The sequence below is a fragment of the Quercus robur genome, chromosome 5, assembly GCF_932294415.1.
Source record: "Quercus robur chromosome 5, dhQueRobu3.1, whole genome shotgun sequence".
NCBI lineage: Eukaryota > Viridiplantae > Streptophyta > Magnoliopsida > Fagales > Fagaceae > Quercus > Quercus robur.
The window spans coordinates 23085410-23106200 of record NC_065538.1 but is presented as its reverse complement, the minus strand read 5'-3'; the positions used below and the strand labels follow the sequence as shown (position 1 = coordinate 23106200).

General features: G+C 35.1%; 2 protein-coding genes and 1 non-coding gene across 8 annotated transcripts; all 3 read right to left on the bottom strand.

The window, feature by feature from the left end:
• Nucleotides 1-589: 589 nt before the first annotated feature.
• Nucleotides 590-5991, bottom strand: LOC126725541 (nuclear pore complex protein NUP50A-like). Of its 4 annotated transcripts, none has more exons than XM_050430317.1 (3): nucleotides 5781-5991; nucleotides 1480-2240; nucleotides 590-1383 (listed from the first exon to the last, which is right to left on the bottom strand). In XM_050430317.1, exons 2-3 carry the CDS (start codon nucleotides 2171-2173, stop codon nucleotides 914-916), a joined length of 1164 nt encoding a protein of 387 aa, XP_050286274.1. In that variant the 5' UTR covers nucleotides 2174-2240; nucleotides 5781-5991; the 3' UTR covers nucleotides 590-913. The 4 variants fall into 4 exon arrangements, with proteins under 4 accessions (XP_050286274.1, XP_050286273.1, XP_050286272.1 ...); XM_050430316.1 differs by adding an exon at nucleotides 4796-4870 and having other exon boundaries at nucleotides 590-2240; nucleotides 5781-5990; XM_050430315.1 differs by adding an exon at nucleotides 3664-3792 and having other exon boundaries at nucleotides 590-2240; nucleotides 5781-5990.
• A 1852-nt stretch (nucleotides 5992-7843) lies between these two features.
• LOC126725531 (coatomer subunit beta'-2-like) lies at nucleotides 7844-20720 on the bottom strand. Of its 3 annotated transcripts, none has more exons than XR_007655487.1 (26): nucleotides 20549-20720; nucleotides 20279-20299; nucleotides 20041-20102; nucleotides 19793-19847; nucleotides 18149-18185; nucleotides 17691-18016; nucleotides 17465-17596; nucleotides 17217-17365; nucleotides 16275-16343; nucleotides 15765-15915; nucleotides 15583-15648; nucleotides 14501-14689; nucleotides 14071-14211; nucleotides 13882-13956; nucleotides 13583-13759; nucleotides 13380-13471; nucleotides 13178-13294; nucleotides 12421-12535; nucleotides 12189-12260; nucleotides 10964-11160; nucleotides 10798-10891; nucleotides 10478-10584; nucleotides 10220-10349; nucleotides 9658-9893; nucleotides 8793-8842; nucleotides 7844-8226 (listed from the first exon to the last, which is right to left on the bottom strand). XR_007655487.1 is itself a non-coding variant. In XM_050430302.1 (26 exons), exons 1-25 carry the CDS (start codon nucleotides 20549-20551, stop codon nucleotides 8823-8825), a joined length of 2757 nt encoding a protein of 918 aa, XP_050286259.1. In that variant the 5' UTR covers nucleotides 20552-20720; the 3' UTR covers nucleotides 7844-8226; nucleotides 8793-8822. The 3 variants fall into 3 exon arrangements, 1 of the variants encoding a protein (XP_050286259.1); XR_007655488.1 differs by having other exon boundaries at nucleotides 9693-9893; XM_050430302.1 differs by having other exon boundaries at nucleotides 9734-9893.
• Nucleotides 18629-18765, bottom strand: LOC126732041 (small nucleolar RNA snoR134). The gene has a single exon (XR_007659227.1). It is a non-coding gene; the product is annotated as a small nucleolar RNA snoR134 (small nucleolar RNA).
• Nucleotides 20721-20791: the final 71 nt, after the last annotated feature.

Sequence of the window (20791 nt, the reverse complement as noted above, 5' to 3'; positions counted from 1 at the left end):
AAGTTATCTCATCCTTAGCTATTTACATATGTTGAATGCATTAATGAGAATGAAGTAGAAAATTAATCCAAAAAGTCTATTCTCCCTCTCAAGTTCAAGAAATTGGTTATCTCGAATTGATTATCTTTTATATTTAGTAATTTATTTATCCCGTTCATAACAGATTCTCCTTAGCGAGATCTTTTCCAAGCAAATGAACATATTTTCCCGTGTGATAAGACACTTGTAGATTCAAACATGCACATGTATAGAAGTACCGACCATGCAAGGCTAATGAAACACCATGATCAGCAAAAACAGAAAATAAATAAAAGGAATTACCAGGTTCGATGACATGTTACAAGCATTATTTAGATTCTCAGAGACTTGTGATACCTGATAAGGAAATACAAGTCCCTGGCTGTTGCAGCTCATTGGTGTTAGAGAGGGTTCCCCTTATGTAGTGGTCCAGTATTACGGGAAGAAAGACATAAATGACATCAAAGGCGATAATGTCAAAATTATAAAACTTAAGGGAGATATATAATAACATTATACAACCAATGCAATTCGGGTTTTCCCATGGTTGTCTTCCGGGATCAAGAAGATATAATCCAAAATATGACACTGCAGTTCAATATATATCCCAAATTTAGGGGATTAACTATAAAACTCTGACCAACATTTAATGTCTTCCAAGCTCAAATTATGCAGTCTGAAGCAAGGACTTTCCCAGAATTAAGTATTTTCTCGCAGACTAGACTGAAATTAGACTACAACAAAAAGGATAGGACTCTATAACTCTGCTGCATAAGGACTGAGGATTTCCGAAATCTAAAACAACTTTCTCTTCTGTGTGGAGAAAGGACAACTACTACCAGGACACACTTCTCGTCAGAAAATGATATTCTCTGTGCATCAAAGAGAGCAACTTTCAATCATCAGAAGCCTTGGGGGAGTTCTCTGGAGTCTTCAGAATTTCAGAGGTCTTGCTTTTATGTGCTGTAACGGCAGCTCGAAACTCCTCCACTATGGAAGCATCCTTGAACTTCAAAGCAAATGTAGAAAGACCATCCTTCCCTTCACTGGCACTATTAACGCAGGCAAATGTGATGCCTTTCTTCTCCATATTTGTGAGCTTCATATCTGGGTAAAGACTTGCATTCAAAATCAACCTGTAATTCCCTCTGGCTCGCATAACAAGTCTGGCTTTTTCCGTGCCAGTGGTGGAGACATTCACCTTTAGTTCTCCCTTTCCACGTTCCTTCCAACCTCCATCAACAAATTCAAACATCACGGAATCAGCAGTGAAAACCACTCTCTCCTGTTCTTCCCCAGTCTCCATCACAACCTCCTGCTTTGATGGGAAACCACTTCCCTCACTCTTTGAAGCAGTGGAAGCCCCTGATGCACCAAAAATTGAAGAACTTCCATTATTAGAGGGAGCAAGGCCAAAAGGCTTGTCATCTTTCACCCCAAAAAGTGATGCAGAAGCAGTACCAAGTGCAGACCCATCCTTTGAAATAGACCCAAAGGAAAATGTAGAAGTGGATATTCCAGTTCCAGCAAGACCAGTGAAGGCATTTTTGCTGCTTGAAAGCTGTTGGAATGAGCTCAAAGGAGTGCCTTCCGCACCAGAATTCACTTTTTCACTGTAATCATCTTTCTTGTATTCATCTTCAGTCTTCTCTTCTTTTGCAGTTTGTTCATTGTCTATCTTCGGTTCAGTTGCCTCACTCCCAATATTGCTGTTCTCCTCCACAGCGTTCTCCTTATCTACTGCAGATTCATCCCCTGCCTTATCATCTTTGCTCTCTAACTGCTTATTCTCCTCATCTTTACCCTTTTCATTCCCCTTTTCCGCGTCATCTTCTCCATCTACATCATCTGAAACTGTCTTCTCACCAGCAGCTTGTGCTTCACTTGTAACCTCAGCTGAGGCTACATTGGACTCCTTAGGAGGAACCAAGCTAATCCCAGCAAATGGATTGGAAGAGGGAGCCAATGTTGTCTGATTTCGACGAACTTTGACAATTCTTCTGGTTGCTAGCACATCCTCACTGGCCCTCTTGAAAGTTCCGCCCTCTTGTTCAGGAGCATCCTCCTCATCATCGAGACCAGCATTATCTTTAGTGAGTTCCCTTCCTGCAGACCTCTTCTTTGAAGGTGGAAGGGCATTTTCCGCATCCCCCATTGAAGAATCAAGGCAACAAAGGAAAACTTAAGAACTGTTGTTAGGCCAAGTATGGGTAATCTGGTATCTGCAAATCAGCAAATGGTATTTTTCCAAAGATATCATTAACTACGAAATAGTAAAATAAACTCATCATCCAACCACCATGTTGTTTTTAAACTAAAAGAAAATAGGCAAGAAAACATAAGCATCTTCATGAAAAAACACCTAGATAGAGTAATTGGCTTTTAGGACATCCATTTTGTTGTCTGGCATAAAAATTACTAAAATGAAGAGCACTCACTCTTATAATTATTTGATATTAATGTCTAACTCCAGTTAATTACCATCCCATTCCCAAAAGATGATTGAGGTATCAATTTGAGCCCTCATGGCAATTTCAAACATGTACCATGAGATACATCAAATGAAGAATAAGAAATTTCTTGGGAGAATTTTATAAGCTTCAGCCAGATCTCATAAAGGGTGACAATGTTAGACACAACCTACAAACACAACATGGTTTTCTTGTAGGTCAGTGTTTAGTGTAAACGGGTTCATGTCAAGCAAGTTGACCCACTTCGACATGATTAATAAATAGGTCAATTCTGTGTTAACTTGTTTAACCCATAATCAACCAGAAATGACTCAATTCAGTATTCATGTCATGACAGGTTGAGCCCTTTTAACATGAACCTGTTTTACCAATTTTTGTTCTCTTTTAAATGTCAATTTATCCCACATAAATTAGAATTTTAAATATAGAGTTGACTAATTACAAGAATTTTAATGATTATGTTGGTAAATTCTTCATTTATTTCTAATCTGAAACCACTTACTTTTGCGCTACATCTTGTACACAATGGACCTAACTGTAAAATTATACCATATAAAAGAAAAGGAACATGAGATTATGATGAATCTTATCAGGACAGTGGGGACAAATAAGGGACAACTTTTGCTTCTCATGTTAGACTTCTCAATTAGAATTAACATAAAATCTGCATTTCGCACCACACAAACATATAAATCAAATTAACAAGCTGTGACATCGGATCCATTTGGATATAACTTATTTTGCTGAAAACTGAAAACAATAAAATAAAATAAAAATTACTGTTCACGCGTTTGGCACTGTTCATGGACAATGAACAGTGCCAGACGTGTCCCCAAAAAAAAAAAAAAAAAAGGCAGAAAACGCAACGCAAGAAAAGCAATACCCAAACGCCACCATCACCCTGGCTAGCTGATGCTTAAGAAAGCCATTTTCATTTTCTTTGTGTTTTCATTGATTATCAACTAAAAAGACATGTGGAGAGTTTCATTTAGAGATGAGGAAATACTACACGACAAAAATGCAATACCCTCTACAGAGTTCTCTTTTCATGGATCCTTTAATCTTTTGGACTCGGATTCAAAGTTTTCACGGTAGCCATACAAGATAAAAGAAGAATATACAAGAATAAAATTCTGGAATGCCAAAACAAAAACCAGCACATCCCATGTTTCACCTTTTGATGTCCATGGAACAAGCCACTAGGATATTAACATCACAGATCCCCACTAATATCCCTGGCTTAGTTTCAGATCATACAAGAATTAAGAGTAAAAACCATCAGGCATCTGCTGCCAGACAACATCTACAAATTCCACAAAAACAAGAAAGTTTAATCATTGGACACCAAAACAAAATGTATGGATGCCTTCTCTAAAATGTGACATGTTTTCTTTTGGTTGTCACATCTAAATGAGATCTATTCTAGCATATTTTTTTAACACATTTTTTCTTGGAAATTACACACACCAAGTAAAATTTTACTAGCACCTCTAAGTAAAATCTTTACCCAATGTGGTGTCTAATTCAATTACACTTCAATTCTATATAGTTCTGCAATATCTTTTTTTACATATATACATTACAAGTGACCTCTTGTCCTGGCTTAAATATGAAAATCCAAAAAATGCTTTACATTTATCAGCATACAAAAACATCATCCAGCAATTCAATCATAATAGGATATCTCCTCTACTGAAAACATTTTCGTAGGATCTTGGGATTAAATTAATACAAGAGCCATGATGACAAGAGTCTTTTACATATTGATTAATGAAAAAAATGAGTCTTCTACACACACGATCATAGTCACTTGACATTTATAAATAAGTATGAACATATGTAAATAACAGATCAATTAAACACCATCACAATAGAACCTTCTCTGGATGTGTTCAAAACCATCAGTTAGAGCCATATTTTTCAACTTCAAAATTAAAAATACAAAAGAGAAGAAAATTAATCATGCTACAGGGGTCAACTTAAAATGTTAAGTTTTATATCATTTTTCTCTTCTGTCTGTTTGATTAGGCAACAGAAAATAACATATACAAAGAAATTAAAACTTCATCTCCAAGATTCTCTAAATTAATAGACATTCATACAAAATTACACAACATATAGATACATAATAAAAGTAAGATGCAAGACAAGCGCTGGTTAAGATCAAGATCAAGAGGAATGCGACAAGACACAGTAAAAGAATAATGCTCAACTTCAAACGTCAATCCCAACCCTAACGAAGTACAGCAACAACGAAGGTGGCCAATGTGCTGGGGGCAGAAGAAAATAGAACCTGGCAAATATACCTATAGTAGTAGAGAACTAACAAGATCCAGCATCCCAACTGCTACTAACCACACATAGAAGCTAGCAAAAATGACCTAGTAAAACAAACCAAACGCTTAGCAGGGATTAAAAAAAACAGTTACCGTTGCTTGCTTAGCAGTACAATACATCAAAAAGGGACTCTAGAAATGTTAGGAAACCTAAAGTGTCAAAAGAAACTACAGATTCAGCATCCGAAGTCCCAACCACCACTAACCACACATCCACCAAAAGAAGTACCCAATAGGGGAAAAAACAGTTCACACAATTATTACGCCAACATAATACAATGATGCCTAATAAGAGCCAAAGTAGCATTGCATCTCTTCTTGGGTGTTCAGATTTGTTTAAATGGTGAATCACACAAATCCAGAGGGTTTTAAACCCATAAGCTCAACCTCGACCCATTCTTACTGGAAGAAGGAAGTGCCATTTGACCCGGAGCTCATCCCCAACCTTATAAAACTAAGGTAAGAGAACTCTGAAAGAACAATCTCTAAAGCTCCATAAATTACTTAGAAAATGTACTGAAAAGAAAAGAATATGAAACTAAACCCATCAACCCTAACTACCAAAACCCTAAATCCTAACTCTTAGTTGAGCTGGGTTTTCATTTTCTTGCCAAACCAAACCCCACAAACAACATAAATTAAAACTTTCTATCTATTTCCCTTCTTTAATTTATTTTTCCTTTCATTTCCCAGCAACCAAATAGAGACTAAAAGCTTTAAAATAAAATAAAATAAAATAAAAACCCACTTTTCAAAAGAAATCCAAAATACCACAAAATGGGTCACCAATAACACAGGCAAAAACAAACACATCAATAAGATTCACAACCAATCTAGCATTAATAGGTACACAAAAAAAGAAAAAGAAACAGAACAATAACACATTGATGAAACCCAAAAAAATCCAAGACAGTAATTAGCGTAGAGACTGAATGAACAGAGATTTGGGACTTACCTAGTACCAAAATGAAGCCAAAGCAAAAACCTCGGCGACAGAGAAAGAAGTGAAGGGGTCAGAGATGAAAATGGGTTTTTCTTATTTTTTGTTTTATCTTTTTATTTATTTATTTATTATTATTATTGTTATTATTTTGAATTTTGTGGGATTGTAAGGATTTGGAAATGGAAGGGCCTGCCTGAGGGTTTCCTTTCTCCTTATTCCACTCTGCGAAAAGGGCTTTATAATCGTGTAAAGCTTGGTTCTTTATAGGATTCGTGACATGGGGTTGGATAGAAATTCTGTGCTACTGTGCTCCAATTGTGACACGTGGAAAAAAGGGGGGGGGGGGGTGTGGTGGTGGGGGCTAAATGGAATATCTTTCGATTATTTTAAGTATGAGTCTTGATTTGGGTTTTTTTGGGTATTAAAGCCCACAAATAAAGAATTGGGCTTTTAGGGGTTAATTGTCTGGATGTTGTTAGTTAGTCTATGTGGCAAATAATAGATTTTTTGAGTTCTTTACTTCTTTGTTTTTTAGTTTATAAAATTTTAACATAAGAGCATTAGTATTGGGAGTATAAAAATCTTTCAGTTGCTATTTTAGCAACTAAAACACTAAAATAGAGCATTTCCTGGGTATGGAAATGTAAATTTTTTCAGCATATGTGAATAGCAAGGTTGTATATATACAATCCTATTGTTTATGGGATGTAAAAATAAAAACACATATATTAATGGAGTGAGAGAGGAAAAGATAAAATAGAAAGAGATGGGAGAGGAGAGAGAATTAATTTGTTATATTATATGTTGGTATAGTTCATATTATTTTAATGAGTTGTATGTAAAAATGGAAATTGTGATGTTGAGTGAGTTGTAAAATGAGATAGTAAAATAGATAAGGTAGGTTTTGAAAATGTATGATAAACATTTTTTTGCATCCATGAGTGCTAATGCTCCAATTTTATGTTTAGGTTAAGGAAAGGAAATATGGGAGGGGTATGGCTAACACATGGCCATGCTACTACCACCTCGTGATTATTTCAAGGACCAGTCATCTATTAAAGAAGGGGAGGTCCAGTTTGCTTTGACCTTTTTATTCATCTGATTGCAATTTGGAAGCACGTGGAAAATGCATGTGTTTTTAGTGTGTATAAAAACACTACGTTTTCCACTTAAAAGATCTACAACTGGGCCTAAATTGACAATATGGTATTATAATTGCTCTGGCCTTTCTTATTATTGGAGAATTGACTAGTTAAACAGATATTATTAGGAGACAAGACTTCAAGTTTTAACCAAACAAAAATGACTCCTCCTATCTGTCCCTTAAGCAAGCGGTGATACAGACATCAGAAAGGACTGAGGAGAAAAGTTAAAATGCCAGCTTACAGGTGCATTGAGTCCTGTGTTTGATTTATAGGCTTTTATAGCATCTCTTGGGAAAAATAATCCTTATCCCAATCTATGCTAACCAACCATATAAGGCAATTTAAGCGTTCTGCGTCTCCGTAATTGTAGAAGAGTACCTTGCGAATATTTTCTGCAGAAATGTTTGCTGCTAATGGTTAGAAATGGTTTGATTGATGGTGAGAACACAGAAGTGTGCGGCTTTGGCTAGGTGCTACTACCTGTTCTTGTTCAAAACAAAAAGAACCTAGATACATAGAGTTTCCCATCATTGGACCCAAAACAAAATACAATTTAATTACCAAATCACTGGGCTGTAAAAAATACAAGGAAAACCTTTTTGTCTTTGTTTTAGTTATCTGTTTATGCTTTAATTGTTTTAGTCTGAATTTTTATGACCTCTAATTTTAGAGACTGATAAATGATTTGATGGCCCCAAAATATCCTCCCACAACTATAGAATTTCAGATACACATGTTCAAAATTATTAGTAGTCCTTTCACAGCAGACGATGGACTCATACGTACATCGGCACAAGCTTACACAAACAAAATAACTGGGCCCAATCTGCAATCTCCCAAAAAACACAAGATAGTAAAATTATTGAAAGCGAAAAGGTGCAAACCCTCTACAACAAGAAACAAGATATTGGAAGTTGGAACATCCACCACTTTAGATAAAAGCTTGCATATAATATAAGAAATTATTTTTCCTGTACCGCATGTTTCCAGTTCAACATGAGTATATAATAAGAGGATTCCCACAACAAACAAGGGAACCCAAAACATCTAGAATTTGAACAATGAAAAGAAAAAAATAAAATCTCAGTAGTAATCATTACTTCAGTTCTTTCTACATTCACAATGGCACAAAAAATTTTGAGGGAAAGACCTCAGAATATGCTAAAAAAGAGAGTAAAAAAACGATTAACTGAAGCTAAGAAACATTTTATACTATGTGCCCAATGACAAAATTCAATGCACTACCATGCCACACCGTCTGATAACAGAAACAAGTTCCTACATTCATTTCTTGATAGCCTTCTCCAGGAAACCTGGTATTTTAAAGAAAAAAAAAATTAGAAGAGAAACTACCTTTTGAAATAATATTTGATAAATCTAGCAAAGGAAAAAAATAATGTAATAACCAGCAACATCATTTCAATGTCTCTAAAAGTTTGTAGAACCCATGAAAAGATATCACTAAGAAACACAATTATTGCAGTACTTTTTCCTCTCTTTTTTTTTAATCAATGACAATTATATTGCAATACTTCCAAAAGCTTGTAGATCACATGAAAAGACTAATCCATTAATGTGTCTCCAAATGCACTCCAAAAGAAATTACTTTCATCCCAATTCAAGAATGAAGGTTCACTCTGAAGCCAATGTCAATCTCAAGAACTACATTGACGGCTGTCAGGTTCAGTGTTACATGCAAAGACTAAATTAATGTTTCTAAATAAATCATTATTCTGTTGTTTACATTCTTCTTCTTTTTTTATTTTGCCCCTTTTTCTGGTTCATGTACAGGCAATTGCACGACTAGCTAGAACTTATTCCTACATCTGAGATTCCCCCCCCTCCCCACTTTTTTTTTTTTAATTTTGTATTGTCTCACCTTTATATAAGAGATCCATACAGCTGGAACCTACTGATGTGGCGTAAGCACTGTCAACAAAAAAAGGTTGTAAAAACCAATCATTAGTCTACCCAAATTTTCAGCCAAAAAATAAATCTACCAAATTAAATATGACAACGGGTGAAAAATGTAAATCAAGTTCCTAGGTACACTTTTTTTTATTTTAAAAAAAGGTAAAAAAGCAGAGTTCCTAGATTGTAACATTAGAGTAGACAAATTTATTTATATACATACATACATACATAAACACAATCAATGAATAAAGGAGACAAAAAATTAATCTTTAATTGCATGCCCATACATCTAAAATGAAAGCATCACCAAGCAGTAGCACTAAGTTTGTAAAAGGAAAAGTTACAGAAAGAAATAGTCAGAAATCCAATAGGCCAATGTGATGTCAATTTCATACCAACAAGGCAATATCACGGAAATCAGTTTTGCCTATTTGACATCGAGAAGCAACTAGCCTACATGCCTACCATACAAGCTACAAAAGTTAAAAGTTCTCTACAAGAGACCAAATGGAAAGAATTACACACATTAATTTTATGACAACCAGTGGAGACCTGACTTGGACATTTGCTATGTAATACCATACAAAATAATACATACTAATGCTCATAATATAGTTCCCATACATAAAGCATGCATTACCAACAATAGCACAGACAAAAGTAACACATATATACCGAAATAATAGATAATTTCAATAAGTGGTAGTTGTAGTGGTAGGGGTTAACACTAGTAGATCTAGTAGTGAAAAAAAAGAAAAAAAAAAGAAAAAAGAAAAGCGCAAGTGGTGTAAATGGGAGTCAGAAATGGCATTTTAGAATCAATTAATCACCGGAGACAAAATTTGGATTTTCACACTGGCCCAACCAATTGCTTTTAGGCAGACGGGGTTCCTTCATTATTCGTACCCCACTCTTGTTCAGCCTCGTTACCATTAACGAGTACTGCACCATCTGTTGAATCTGCATCCACTACGACAGCCTCCTCTTGGCTCTCTTCTTCTCCATTTTGTTCCTCTGCATTCAGTTCCTCTGCATTCAGCTCCTCTGCATTCTGTTCTTCTCCATTCTGTTCCGAGTAACAAATTAGAACATTATAAGAGTAAACTAAAAACAAGCTCCATAGAATATTCAGAGAACCAACAAACAGAATTTCATCATAAGTTCACAAGTTCAAGAGAAGAACCAAAGTTCTAATTGATACAAATATATCTAGAATATGAAATAAGTCAAATAACAAAGCCTTCTACTGTATAAAAATCCTCTCTCTTAAAGTAGGCCAAGATTAACATGTTGCACATTTAAAAAAAGTTAGTACGGTTTTATTTGTGTTAGAGAAAACCAAAGACACTAATTTCCAAGTTAAGCAATATGAAATCCATAGGCAGAGTATACCTCATGATCTGCATCTCCATTTTCAAGGGGTTCCTCATCATCTACTTGCATGTTTCTGAAAGCCTCCACAAGTGTAAGATGTGATCTGTCGGCATGGTTTATATATTCTTCTGCAGGAGGATAAACACCCCTACAATGCAATTAAAAGAAATGAGTTAATGCCGTCTCTTCAGATAGCATGCATAGAAAAAAGCAATAATAAGCTCAGGGGAAATATTATCCAACAAAAAGCAGGTAAATAACAGAATGCTTTGGTACCTTGACTCTGTGACTTTGGATTCAACAGAAAGAGCAACTTGCCAATCTTCAAACAAATTAGGATACTCCTCGGGATCAGCTAAAGATTCAGCAGCTTTTGGATTAACCTACAGATAGTCAGATAGCATCAAACTTTTTTAAACAATCTACACGATCATACAAGTATGCATATATAGATGTATATACATAATTATGCATAGCTTTAGGCATTACAACAGAGTCCACCATTTATCTATTCTACCAGTATGGTAATTGATATTGGTTAGTCAAGCTATTTTAAGATCTGAACTCAGCACAACAAACAGGGGAAAAACAGTTACCTTATTTAGGTCTTTTCTCCAAATTGCAACTATCTCCGAGACCTTGCTTGGAAGATAAGATCGTGCCATCAAGGCCGCCTCAGGTATCCGGTTGCTGATTGATAAAATTGTATCAATTTGTGCTGTCGCGCTTCGTGTTTAAAATAGAAAAATTAAAAATAATTACCTTTCCAACAAAAGCTCAAGGCACTCTTCCAATTTACCCAACATGAATAAGCAAAGGAATGCAACATTGTTCTTCCCCTGCTCTTTAGCAAGTGATGCAAGTTGTGATATCCCCTCAGCATCACCTAAAGAAGAATAGAGCAGTAACAACCCACTCAAGTCCATTGCACGCTTTAAACATTCCTCGGCCATATCTAACTGCAATACTCAAATAAGAGAGGAATGTCAGTACGTTTAATATTTTAATAAATTAACCTTTTAATAATATAAGTTTCTAGAAAAGTGTGGCCAGGAAAACAACATACCCAACAAGAAGAAAGAATCCAAAATCCAGATCAGAAAAACTAAGTGCAAAGCATCCTAAGAAGCACAACATGTTTTTGGGTAGGGGTACAAATATGATACATTATATAGCAACACAGCAATACTTGAAGAGCTAGGATACGATACAACAGAGATATGGTATTAATTCACTATTAAATATATTTGTATTTATAATTTTTATATATTGTTCTAATGATTTTTTTTTTCACATACTGTTAAGCATATTACAATTTAAGAGTACTATATGGATAATAAAATGAATCCATGGTCATTAAATGATTTTAATATATAACCCAAGATCTAAAGAGTAAATAAAAGATAACTAGATATGTGTTCAACATTGAAACCAATATATAAAAAATACAAATAAAATCCTCATAAATTTGGGCAATCTCCCACTATGTGGGGGTTGGGTTACGACCGTATCCGGGCCATATCACAGTTGTATCCAGGACATTTTGGCACCTTTAAAAATAATTTTTTTTTAAAAGCAGGGACATGCATGCGGATACTTATTGGATACCAGTATTTGAGCAAAAATGAAGTCTTTGTTCTTCCTAGAAAGCATCTAACAAGAGAGGTGGTAAGAGCAGATGAAAAGTTGTCAGGTTTGAATAAGGATTTTTTTTTCAACCCAAGATTACTATCTGAATTCACCATAGTTATAGTAAAACAAGATACCTTTTTAAAATGTCTACACAAATCCTAAAGGCAAGTTGCTATTCAGTCATTTAAAGAGGAGAGAGAGGGGGGGGGGGGGGGGGGGGGGGAGATCTTGTGTTCAAAATTTCCAATTCAATATCCAATCATCAGATCTGGAATGTGGGGAAAAACTGAGATGAAATTTTGAAATGTGGTGATATCTTGATCAGACAACAAAAGATTAATTTATAGATCAGCACCTTTCCACTGGACATAGCTAATTCTCCCAACTGCTTCCATTTAGACTCACTCTGCACTTCTGACGCAATACCCTGAAAATAAAAGGTATATGAATATTGCTTGGGACAAATATTGTAAATCTAAAAGGACATCAGCATTCTTTAAAAGGAAATTAGAAAATGTTCACATGCTCAAGTAGAAGAATGCTCTCAAGGCAACTCATATCCCATGACATAAACAAATTGGACTTACCTTTGCAACCTCTAATCTACCAAGCTGTATGGCTAGCTCAAATCTGTAATCAGGGTCTGTAGCTACTTCAAGAGCATCCTCTATCATTCCACGTGATTCCAAGAAACGAGCCACACTATCAATAAAAGAAAATCAATCATTTGAATATAAGACACATTTTAGTTTCCAAAATTTCATGTATACATAATAGATATTATTAAATTCTCTAATAAAGTTTAGGAGTACACAAATCTGACTAGAGAGCAAGAGATCACCCCTTGGCGCTCTTACAATAAGATTATTTGAGTATTAAAAAAAAAGTTTTATTATAATGCACGACATTCAAGTCCAAAATGTATACATATAAGACTTTATTAATATTGACCCAGAAAAGTATTGTCAAGAACCAAATAGCAGATCTGTGTAGTACCAAAAGTTTCAAGGATCTGCCAAACATATAGTTCCCATTTCCAGCAACGTATAGAAATTTGAATTTGTGAAACCAAAAACCATGAAGAGATTATGGAAAGACCTTTGATTTAGATAGGGCATGTGTGTGCAGACAGAGAGAGAGAGAGGAGTAATAACTAGAAAGCTACATAAATCTCACAAACCATTTTGGAACAGTAACAAGTTTTCACTATACTAGCCTTTGGCCTATCAAATGAAACATAGATGTGCCCCAACAGCCATCGTAAACATACAAAACATATTCTTTTAAGAATAAAAGAAATCGTCATTTGCCATCATTTTGCAAATGTTCAAATGTTAGACACACCTATTATGATGCTCTTTAGGAATTGATGGCAAGACTTCACTGGCCCTTTCCAGATCCCCACGCATCACAAGAGTCTTGTACTCAATCAAGCTAACAAGTAATGTGTACCCCATAACACTGCAAGACCAGATAAAGAACAAGTTAATACAATGAAGCCAGCAGCCTATTTGACTTCCATGGACAAAACCAAAACATTACTTACTTGAATTCTTTGTCAATTAGATAAACCCTACTTTGACTAGCAAGATAGCCTAACAAATACATGGGCCGATCCAAATGAAACATTGTGGTTACCTAAAAAATAGAGTAATTTATCAGGATAGCCCTACCACATCAATGATAGACAATATCTGGATATATATATATATATATATATATATCAAACCAAGGATGGACCATATATACCTCACCACCAACACAGTAATTAAGCCTCCAGGAGGAATTGTTGTAAATGAAACAATCCCCAACCCATATACCAGTTCTGACACGTTCATTCACTTCATGGAGAAGCTCAAAGGCATCTTCAACACCTTGTTCATCTACAGGTCTTCCACTATCCAAATAAGAAGAAACTACATCACGCTGCAACATTGAAGATGAAAATCAGGTTTTGCTTGGGCACATCTTCTGTAAAAAGAAAGTAGCAAGTATCCTACAGAAATTTTTTTTCCTAAATGGAACATTATGGTTAGAAAGATCCTTACATTGTATTTCAGGATGTAGAATGACGTATCACTGGCAATTGCCACTAGATCTCCACTGTCAGCCCAATGGAGGTTCTGAGACGGTTAAATGAAGGTGTGAAACATAGGTAACATACGAGACAGTATAGCCGAGGGAAAGAAATAAAAAAGGGAAACTGATAGAGATATTGTAGTTATGATATTGCTTACTTTCACATTAACATCAATTCGCCGAATCATCCTGCATTCAGCCCAATCATAAAAACAAATAAAATCATTTGAGCACATTGCCAATAAAGCTCCCCCATATATGCGCTCAGCTGAAAAGGTTGGACGCACGCTCCTCTTTTCCTGATATATGCAAGGAAGAGGAAGTGCAATTTGAGCTAAAGCTCATTGGCATATACAGGATCTAATATAAAAATATACAGTAACCAAAAATATGAAGGTAAGAGATCATCTTTGATATTCAATAATTTGTATCCACCATTAAAAATGGTCAAGCATCATCACTTGTTTTAGAGGAAATGATACTTTTTTTAAAAAAAAAAAAATTAGGAAATGAAAGTTAAAACCAGCTTTCCAACATAAGTGACAAGTAATTACTTGTTTCCAGCATCTCAATTGACACATAACAAACCTGGAAAGTTTTACTGAAAATCTTTATCTTTGATGTGCTTTCTCTAACAGCATATTCTCCTTCTGTTGACCAAGCAAATTCCAAAGCCGAACCAAATGATCTATTCCTCCATGCCAAAGCTGTATATATAATGTATTCACCATCTCCACAAACAACAACAAACCTCCCATTGGGATTGTGCTTTAAGCTCTGGAAACAAAAATAGTGCCCAACAAAGTCAATAACACATGCAAATAGACACATGAAAACATTTTATAAGAGACTAATCAACATAGAACCAAATTTTTCGCATCATTTCCTTGGACTCCACAAACATTAGATTACAGTTCTTCTTAACTAAAGTAAATGTTATCTATTTTGGTAATAAGAAAACCATTTTTTTCCTCTCCTAAAACACATTCTTAAGACAAGCAGTGCTTTTGTTCAGTCACAGAAATTGAACAGCTAAAATCAGCTTAGACAGTAAACTTCCACAACACTAATCACTACTTTAATAATTAACACTCACTTCTATGAAAAAAAGAACTCTGGCTATAGATAATTACATTTTATATGGAGAACTGCAAAACAGAAAAATATTTCTGATACGCAGAGAAATAAACAAAATAAAATATGGTTTATCAAAACGTATAGACTACAGAAGAAACAACTATGAATTAAAGCAGTGCAAGAACCAAAAAAAAAGAGTATGAGACCTAAAAGTACAGAAAAGCAAAAAATCTACCATAAATTTAACCTGGCTTATACTGAACAATTTCTCGTAAACAAAAAAACTTGTGAATTTCACACATTCTTTTTGTTCCTAAAAAATTAGAAATAATACTCAATTGGTAAATCTTAACTAGACTCTCACTTCTGCAGAAACAACTAAAATACAAACACAAAATAGCTCGTCATAATCATAAAGGAAGGTTATTTAGTCAGATAGAATACCATAATTACCGTGCATGTAAACTTACAAGAAGACATATTTCTTGATAACATTTAAGGATTAGGTGGTGGGAAGCAGAAGAAATGAAAAATACACAAGTAACAAAGAAGGCACTTTAAAATTAAATTAGACCAGAAGGACACCGCATCACCTGTGGGTAAAGATCACATGTTCCCAACTCCTTAACTGCCAAAGGCAATCTTTCTCCATCAGCAACCTAACAAGCAAAGTAAACAGAGAAGTTATGACATCACCAAAAGAGGAAAAAGTGGGGGGCAACATTTCATACATAAAGTTCACGTCATGTAGCAAACTTAGGGTCTGAGTTCAAACCTCCAAATCTGCAACCACACTCTTAATGTTCACGGTTTGAATTTCATTATGCTTAGCCCAAATGATTTTTCCGCTGTTGTCCATACTAGCTACAGGTTCTTCTCTACCAAGTTTCACCATGATGGTTCCTTCATCATAACCAATCACAACCCTAGACAGAGACACTATAGTTTAGTATTTTTTAAAGAAAAATCACAACAAAATGAACACATGACAGAAACAATTTTGGAAAATATAGAACAACTTTATGGGAAAAGTTATCCATACATTTGACCTCATACAAAGAATTTTGATTTAAGAAAGAAACTCAAGAAGAGAAGTGCCAGGAAAATAAAAACAATCCTCTAAGCAAATGAGCAAAAGTCACAAATTTAAAGTACCTCAAACATATTTCTAATATTTAAGAGTGGATACAAATCCCCCAAAATACTTCAAACTTTCAAGATAAACAACAATAATATTCCTAAAACGAAAAAAAACAAACAATCAAAAACTAAACAAGAAACTTACCGGCGTGAGCCTTTCATGTATCCAATAGCCCACACTCTTTCTAGACCATAATTCAATGTGTTCTCAAGCCTGCAAATAAATAAAAAGATTTCAAATTCTGGAAGTTAAGGGTTAGCAACACTAAAAATTATGCAACACATTTTATAAATAAGCAAAAACTAAAAATAAATAGTAAGGGAGCAAGAAGAAGATAAAAAACACCAATCAGGTTCTACTTCATAAGTTTCAACAATGTGTCAATCATGAGGCACCACAAGGGATGTTACTACCACTGGACTATTACTTGAATCTCTTATAGTACAATTCAACCTCTTGTCACTTTAAAAATTAAAACGATGTTTATCGTAATTACCCCATGTTACCAGGAATAAAATGATAGATTTTATGTTTACATGAGCAAGATATCAAGTTGTGTGGAAGCTGTATATTGCCTTAAAGCATTCACAATTCATTGTGACTTCTTTGTTTTTTTTTATAGGATGAACTTTGAGTTCACGATTATGAACCCAAAGGAATAAAAAAATAATAATAATAATAATAAATCAAATGACTGGTCTAAGAGAAACAAGGAACTCAAGAATGGATGAACAATCCGAAAAGCCCCAGCACCTTGTGGCTTCTTTGTGAAAGAATACTATTTGCTAAGGATATGTAAGGAAAATATAGGCCATGAAAGAAATGAAATGCTAAAATAATATACTTGAACAGTTGTTTCCTATACCTTATCTAAGAACACCTTTATCAACTCTAGTTTCAAATTTCAATTCAAAACCATACATCATTATGAGGAGGGGAGCCATTATGCAAAAAAAAAACCTATTGATTTACCACCCAAGAAAAATGTCTCTGAAGGAAAAGAGTCAACAAAAGAGGCTCTCAGGCTAAGCCAACCTCAGAGGCATATAAAACTTTAGACATACTTTTATGGGGAAAAAAAAATACCTATAAGTGGTAGAATGCCATATACGAACAGTCCCATCTTCAGAACCAGTAATTATTATTGGAAGTTCTGGATGAAAACATACTGCAGAGACATTGTGTGTGTGGCCTTCCAGAGTCTGGACACAGCTTTTGGTCTGATAATCCCACACCTGTATTCATAGGATTTATCCATAAAGGCTCCAGATCATCATACATACATTCAATCAGAAATCTCTAGGGGCCAAAAAAAAAAGGGGCAGGAGGAAGACCTTAGCAGTGTGATCATCAGAACCAGTAATTAGGTATGGCTTATCACCACCAGTAAAGTAATCGACACAGTTAACACCTTTCTGATGGGCATCCAATGTAAAATTTGGATCGGGGGAGCCAAGATTCCAAATCTAGAAAGAATGCAAAACCAGTGCATAATCAGCATAATTATAAAAAATGAGGGAAATTAAAAGAAACAAGTTTCATTGACAAATCCCATCATACCTTTATGGTGCGGTCAAGCGATGCACTGGCAAATGTGTTGGTATCTTTTGGATTAAACGTTACTTGCATCACATAATGGGAATGCCCCTCAAAAATCTGAGTACACACCCAACCTTTCTCCCAATCCCAAAGCTTTATGAGCATATCATCAGATGATGACAGCACATACGGAAGGGTAGGATGTACAGCCACACACCTAATGTAGTCCGTGTGTGCTTCAAATACTTTTACCTTATCCATTGTGTTGTAATTGTATACACGAATGAACATGTCATCAGCTCCAGCAACAACCCATTGCTTGCGTGCTATAAACTTGGCTGACCTAACTGCAGATAAAGACATAGCTTTAGCCCCCTAGCCATGTTAATAGCAAGAATGATGCAGGAGAAAAGATGTTTTGCACAATGTCATCAAGTAGGAGAATATGCAAAGAGAAAGTAAAACTGTATATCAAATACCTGGTAACTCTGTCACCTCAAAAGACTTCGCCATAGTCTGGTATATTGACAGGGACATTTAAGTTAGATGTAAAGACTTATGAAGACCTCCAAAGGACACACACCAAAATATATATAGAGAGAGTAATAATAATAATAATCTCAAAATCCAAAGGCTTGAAATAGGCTTAAGAACTTCCATAAAGAAGGGAAAAACCAAGTACTTTCATTTCATATAAATCCATTATATATAGATACATAAAACTTTTTTATTAGTAAGTACAGAGCCACACATGTTGTATTTGTTTTTGTTACTTTGTTTAACTCCTAATGTTCAAAATCATCAAGTAGATAAAACATATTATATATCTTTTGGTATATGCCTCTATGACCTAAATGAATAGCCTTATTTCATAGTACTATTCTATTAAAGACAGAAAAATGTGTTGAAGAAAAATATTCAAGACACACACACACACACACAGATGTGTGTGTGCGTGTATATGTACACCCATTTGGCAAAAATCTGAAAGAGGACCAAAGCTGAACTACAACCCTAAATGGCACTGTTTAAGCACAAGCATTGGAGCTTTCATCATCACCAAGACTATAAGAGAAGCCTGGGAGGCATTGTGCAGAAGTAAAAGAGAACAAAATTGATACCAGAAGAACACTACCAGAGGATCTTATTTTGGAACTACGTAACATAATTTTCATAAACTAAAGAAACAAAATATACACCCTACAGAAATCACATGCTGTGATATTCCTAGGACAGTAAATCACTAATTGAAATCTTGTCATTTTTTCCCTCACTGTAAAAGCAACATTTTCCATAGGTAAGCGATTTATACGTGGCACAATGAAAGAAGTTCTTATTTCATGGAATTCAACCAAGAATAAACATGACTCATTTAAATAGTTTCACGATGTTTCAATCTATTTGAAATCAAAAAACAAATGAGATCTTTTTTGGGGGTTGTGCTGCTTCAAGATTTTGGACAAGATTCATAAACTAAAGAAACAAAATATACACCCTACAGAAATCACGTGCTGTGACATTCCTAGGACAATAAATCACTAATTGAAATCTTGTCATTTTTTCCCTCACTGTAAAAGCAACATTTTCCATAGGTAAGCGATTTATTCATGGCACAATGAGGGAAGTTCTTATTTCATGGAATTCAACCAAGAATAAGCATGACTCATTTAAATAGTTTCATGCTGTTTCAATCTATTTGAAATCAGGAAACAAATGAGATCTTTTTTGGGTGTTGTGCTGCTTCAAGATTTTGGACAAGGTTCTTTCCCACGTGATTTCTTTATATGTGGTGGGTCTGGTTACAAAGGATTTAGAATTTTTTTTTTATAATAGGTTTAGTATTTTGTCAACTGAACAGATCATGCTTCTTCCTAATTACTATATTTTTCGGTGTACAATCCTTGTATGGCCCCGTGTTTGTGGGTGCCCATTTGTGTGTGTTAAGGGAAAACATCATACATGACTACTAAGATCATATAGTACTTCAACAAACGAAGCAAGAAAGAGGCCATACAAAGTAAAAACAGTGCAAGTCATTTACAATTCGATACAGATCTCACTGTCTTATTACAATTAACAACAAAAAACCAACATTCATAACAGTAGTAAATACAATCCCATACCTGAGATTGATAGTTCCAGATACAAACAGTTCCCGAATACAAACTCGCTAGAAGCCTGCAATAAAATTGAAAGTGCATCAGATTTCAGCACATAACAATACTAGCAATTTTTGCATTACATATAGTCGTAACTAAAAGCACTTTCGAAAACAATTTCACAATGGCAATCACATGTATACCATTGCTCAATATTTTCAAATCAAAACCATATGAATAACAAGAATTGAAGTAACAAGCTCATGATTTACCATGGCTCTGTTGGATGCAGATCCACGGACTTCACTCTCTCTGATCTTTGAGCAAGCTTTCTCTGATCCAAACATCAAAACAACACCGTTACTCAACAAGCACTTAAACATTACCACATCCGCACACTGTTTGGATGCTAAGAAATCTTTCAGATAATTTCTCGGCAGCCAAACAGAGAACAAACCAAAACTAAAAAAATAAAAATAAATAAAAATCTGAGATCTGATTTCACAGTACCTTGATTTCGAGCCTGAGAGGCTGTGACAGCGCGAAGAACAAAAGCAAACAAGAAAACTAGTCAGTGAGTGAGCAGACACCAGATCTCGTGAAAAATTAAACCGATTAAAGTAATTACAAGCTCGCATTAAGATAAATTAATCAAAAAGTGTTTGAATTCCATGGAATTAACTGAATTGAATAGAGATTTGCATCGAATCGAAGCAAAATTGTGGGAGATCTAAGCGTTTTTAGAGAGAAATGAGAATCGAAAAGAGAAAAAAAGCTCACCATTTTCGCAGGTCAGGGAAAATTCAGTCGCTTGGATTTGAATCACGAAAATCAGAGATCGAAATCCAGGAACAATATATAGATCGAAGAGAGAGAGAGAGAGAGAGAAGGGGGTTTTGGTTTTTGTATCAGTGAGAGAGAGAGGGAGCTTTGTGTGTGTGTGTAAATATTACGTCTTTCAGTTAGGGACAGGGATTGACGAAACTACCACTGGGTTGGGTGCTCTGGTGCGGGATGGCCTAT

Excerpts from the sequence above, each read along its gene's own strand:
- LOC126725541 (XM_050430316.1), bottom strand. The coding sequence starts at position 2,173 with ATGGGGGATGCGGAAAATGCCCTTCCACCTTCAAAGAAGAGGTCTGCA.
- LOC126725531 (XM_050430302.1), bottom strand. Across the intron at positions 18,017-18,148 it reads TGAGGTGACAGAGTTACCAG|TTAGGTCAGCCAAGTTTATA; the intron begins GTATTTGATATA and ends CTTTATCTGCAG. Across the intron at positions 12,536-13,177 it reads CCTAAAGAGCATCATAATAG|TGTGGCTCGTTTCTTGGAAT; the intron begins GTGTGTCTAACA and ends TTTTATTGATAG.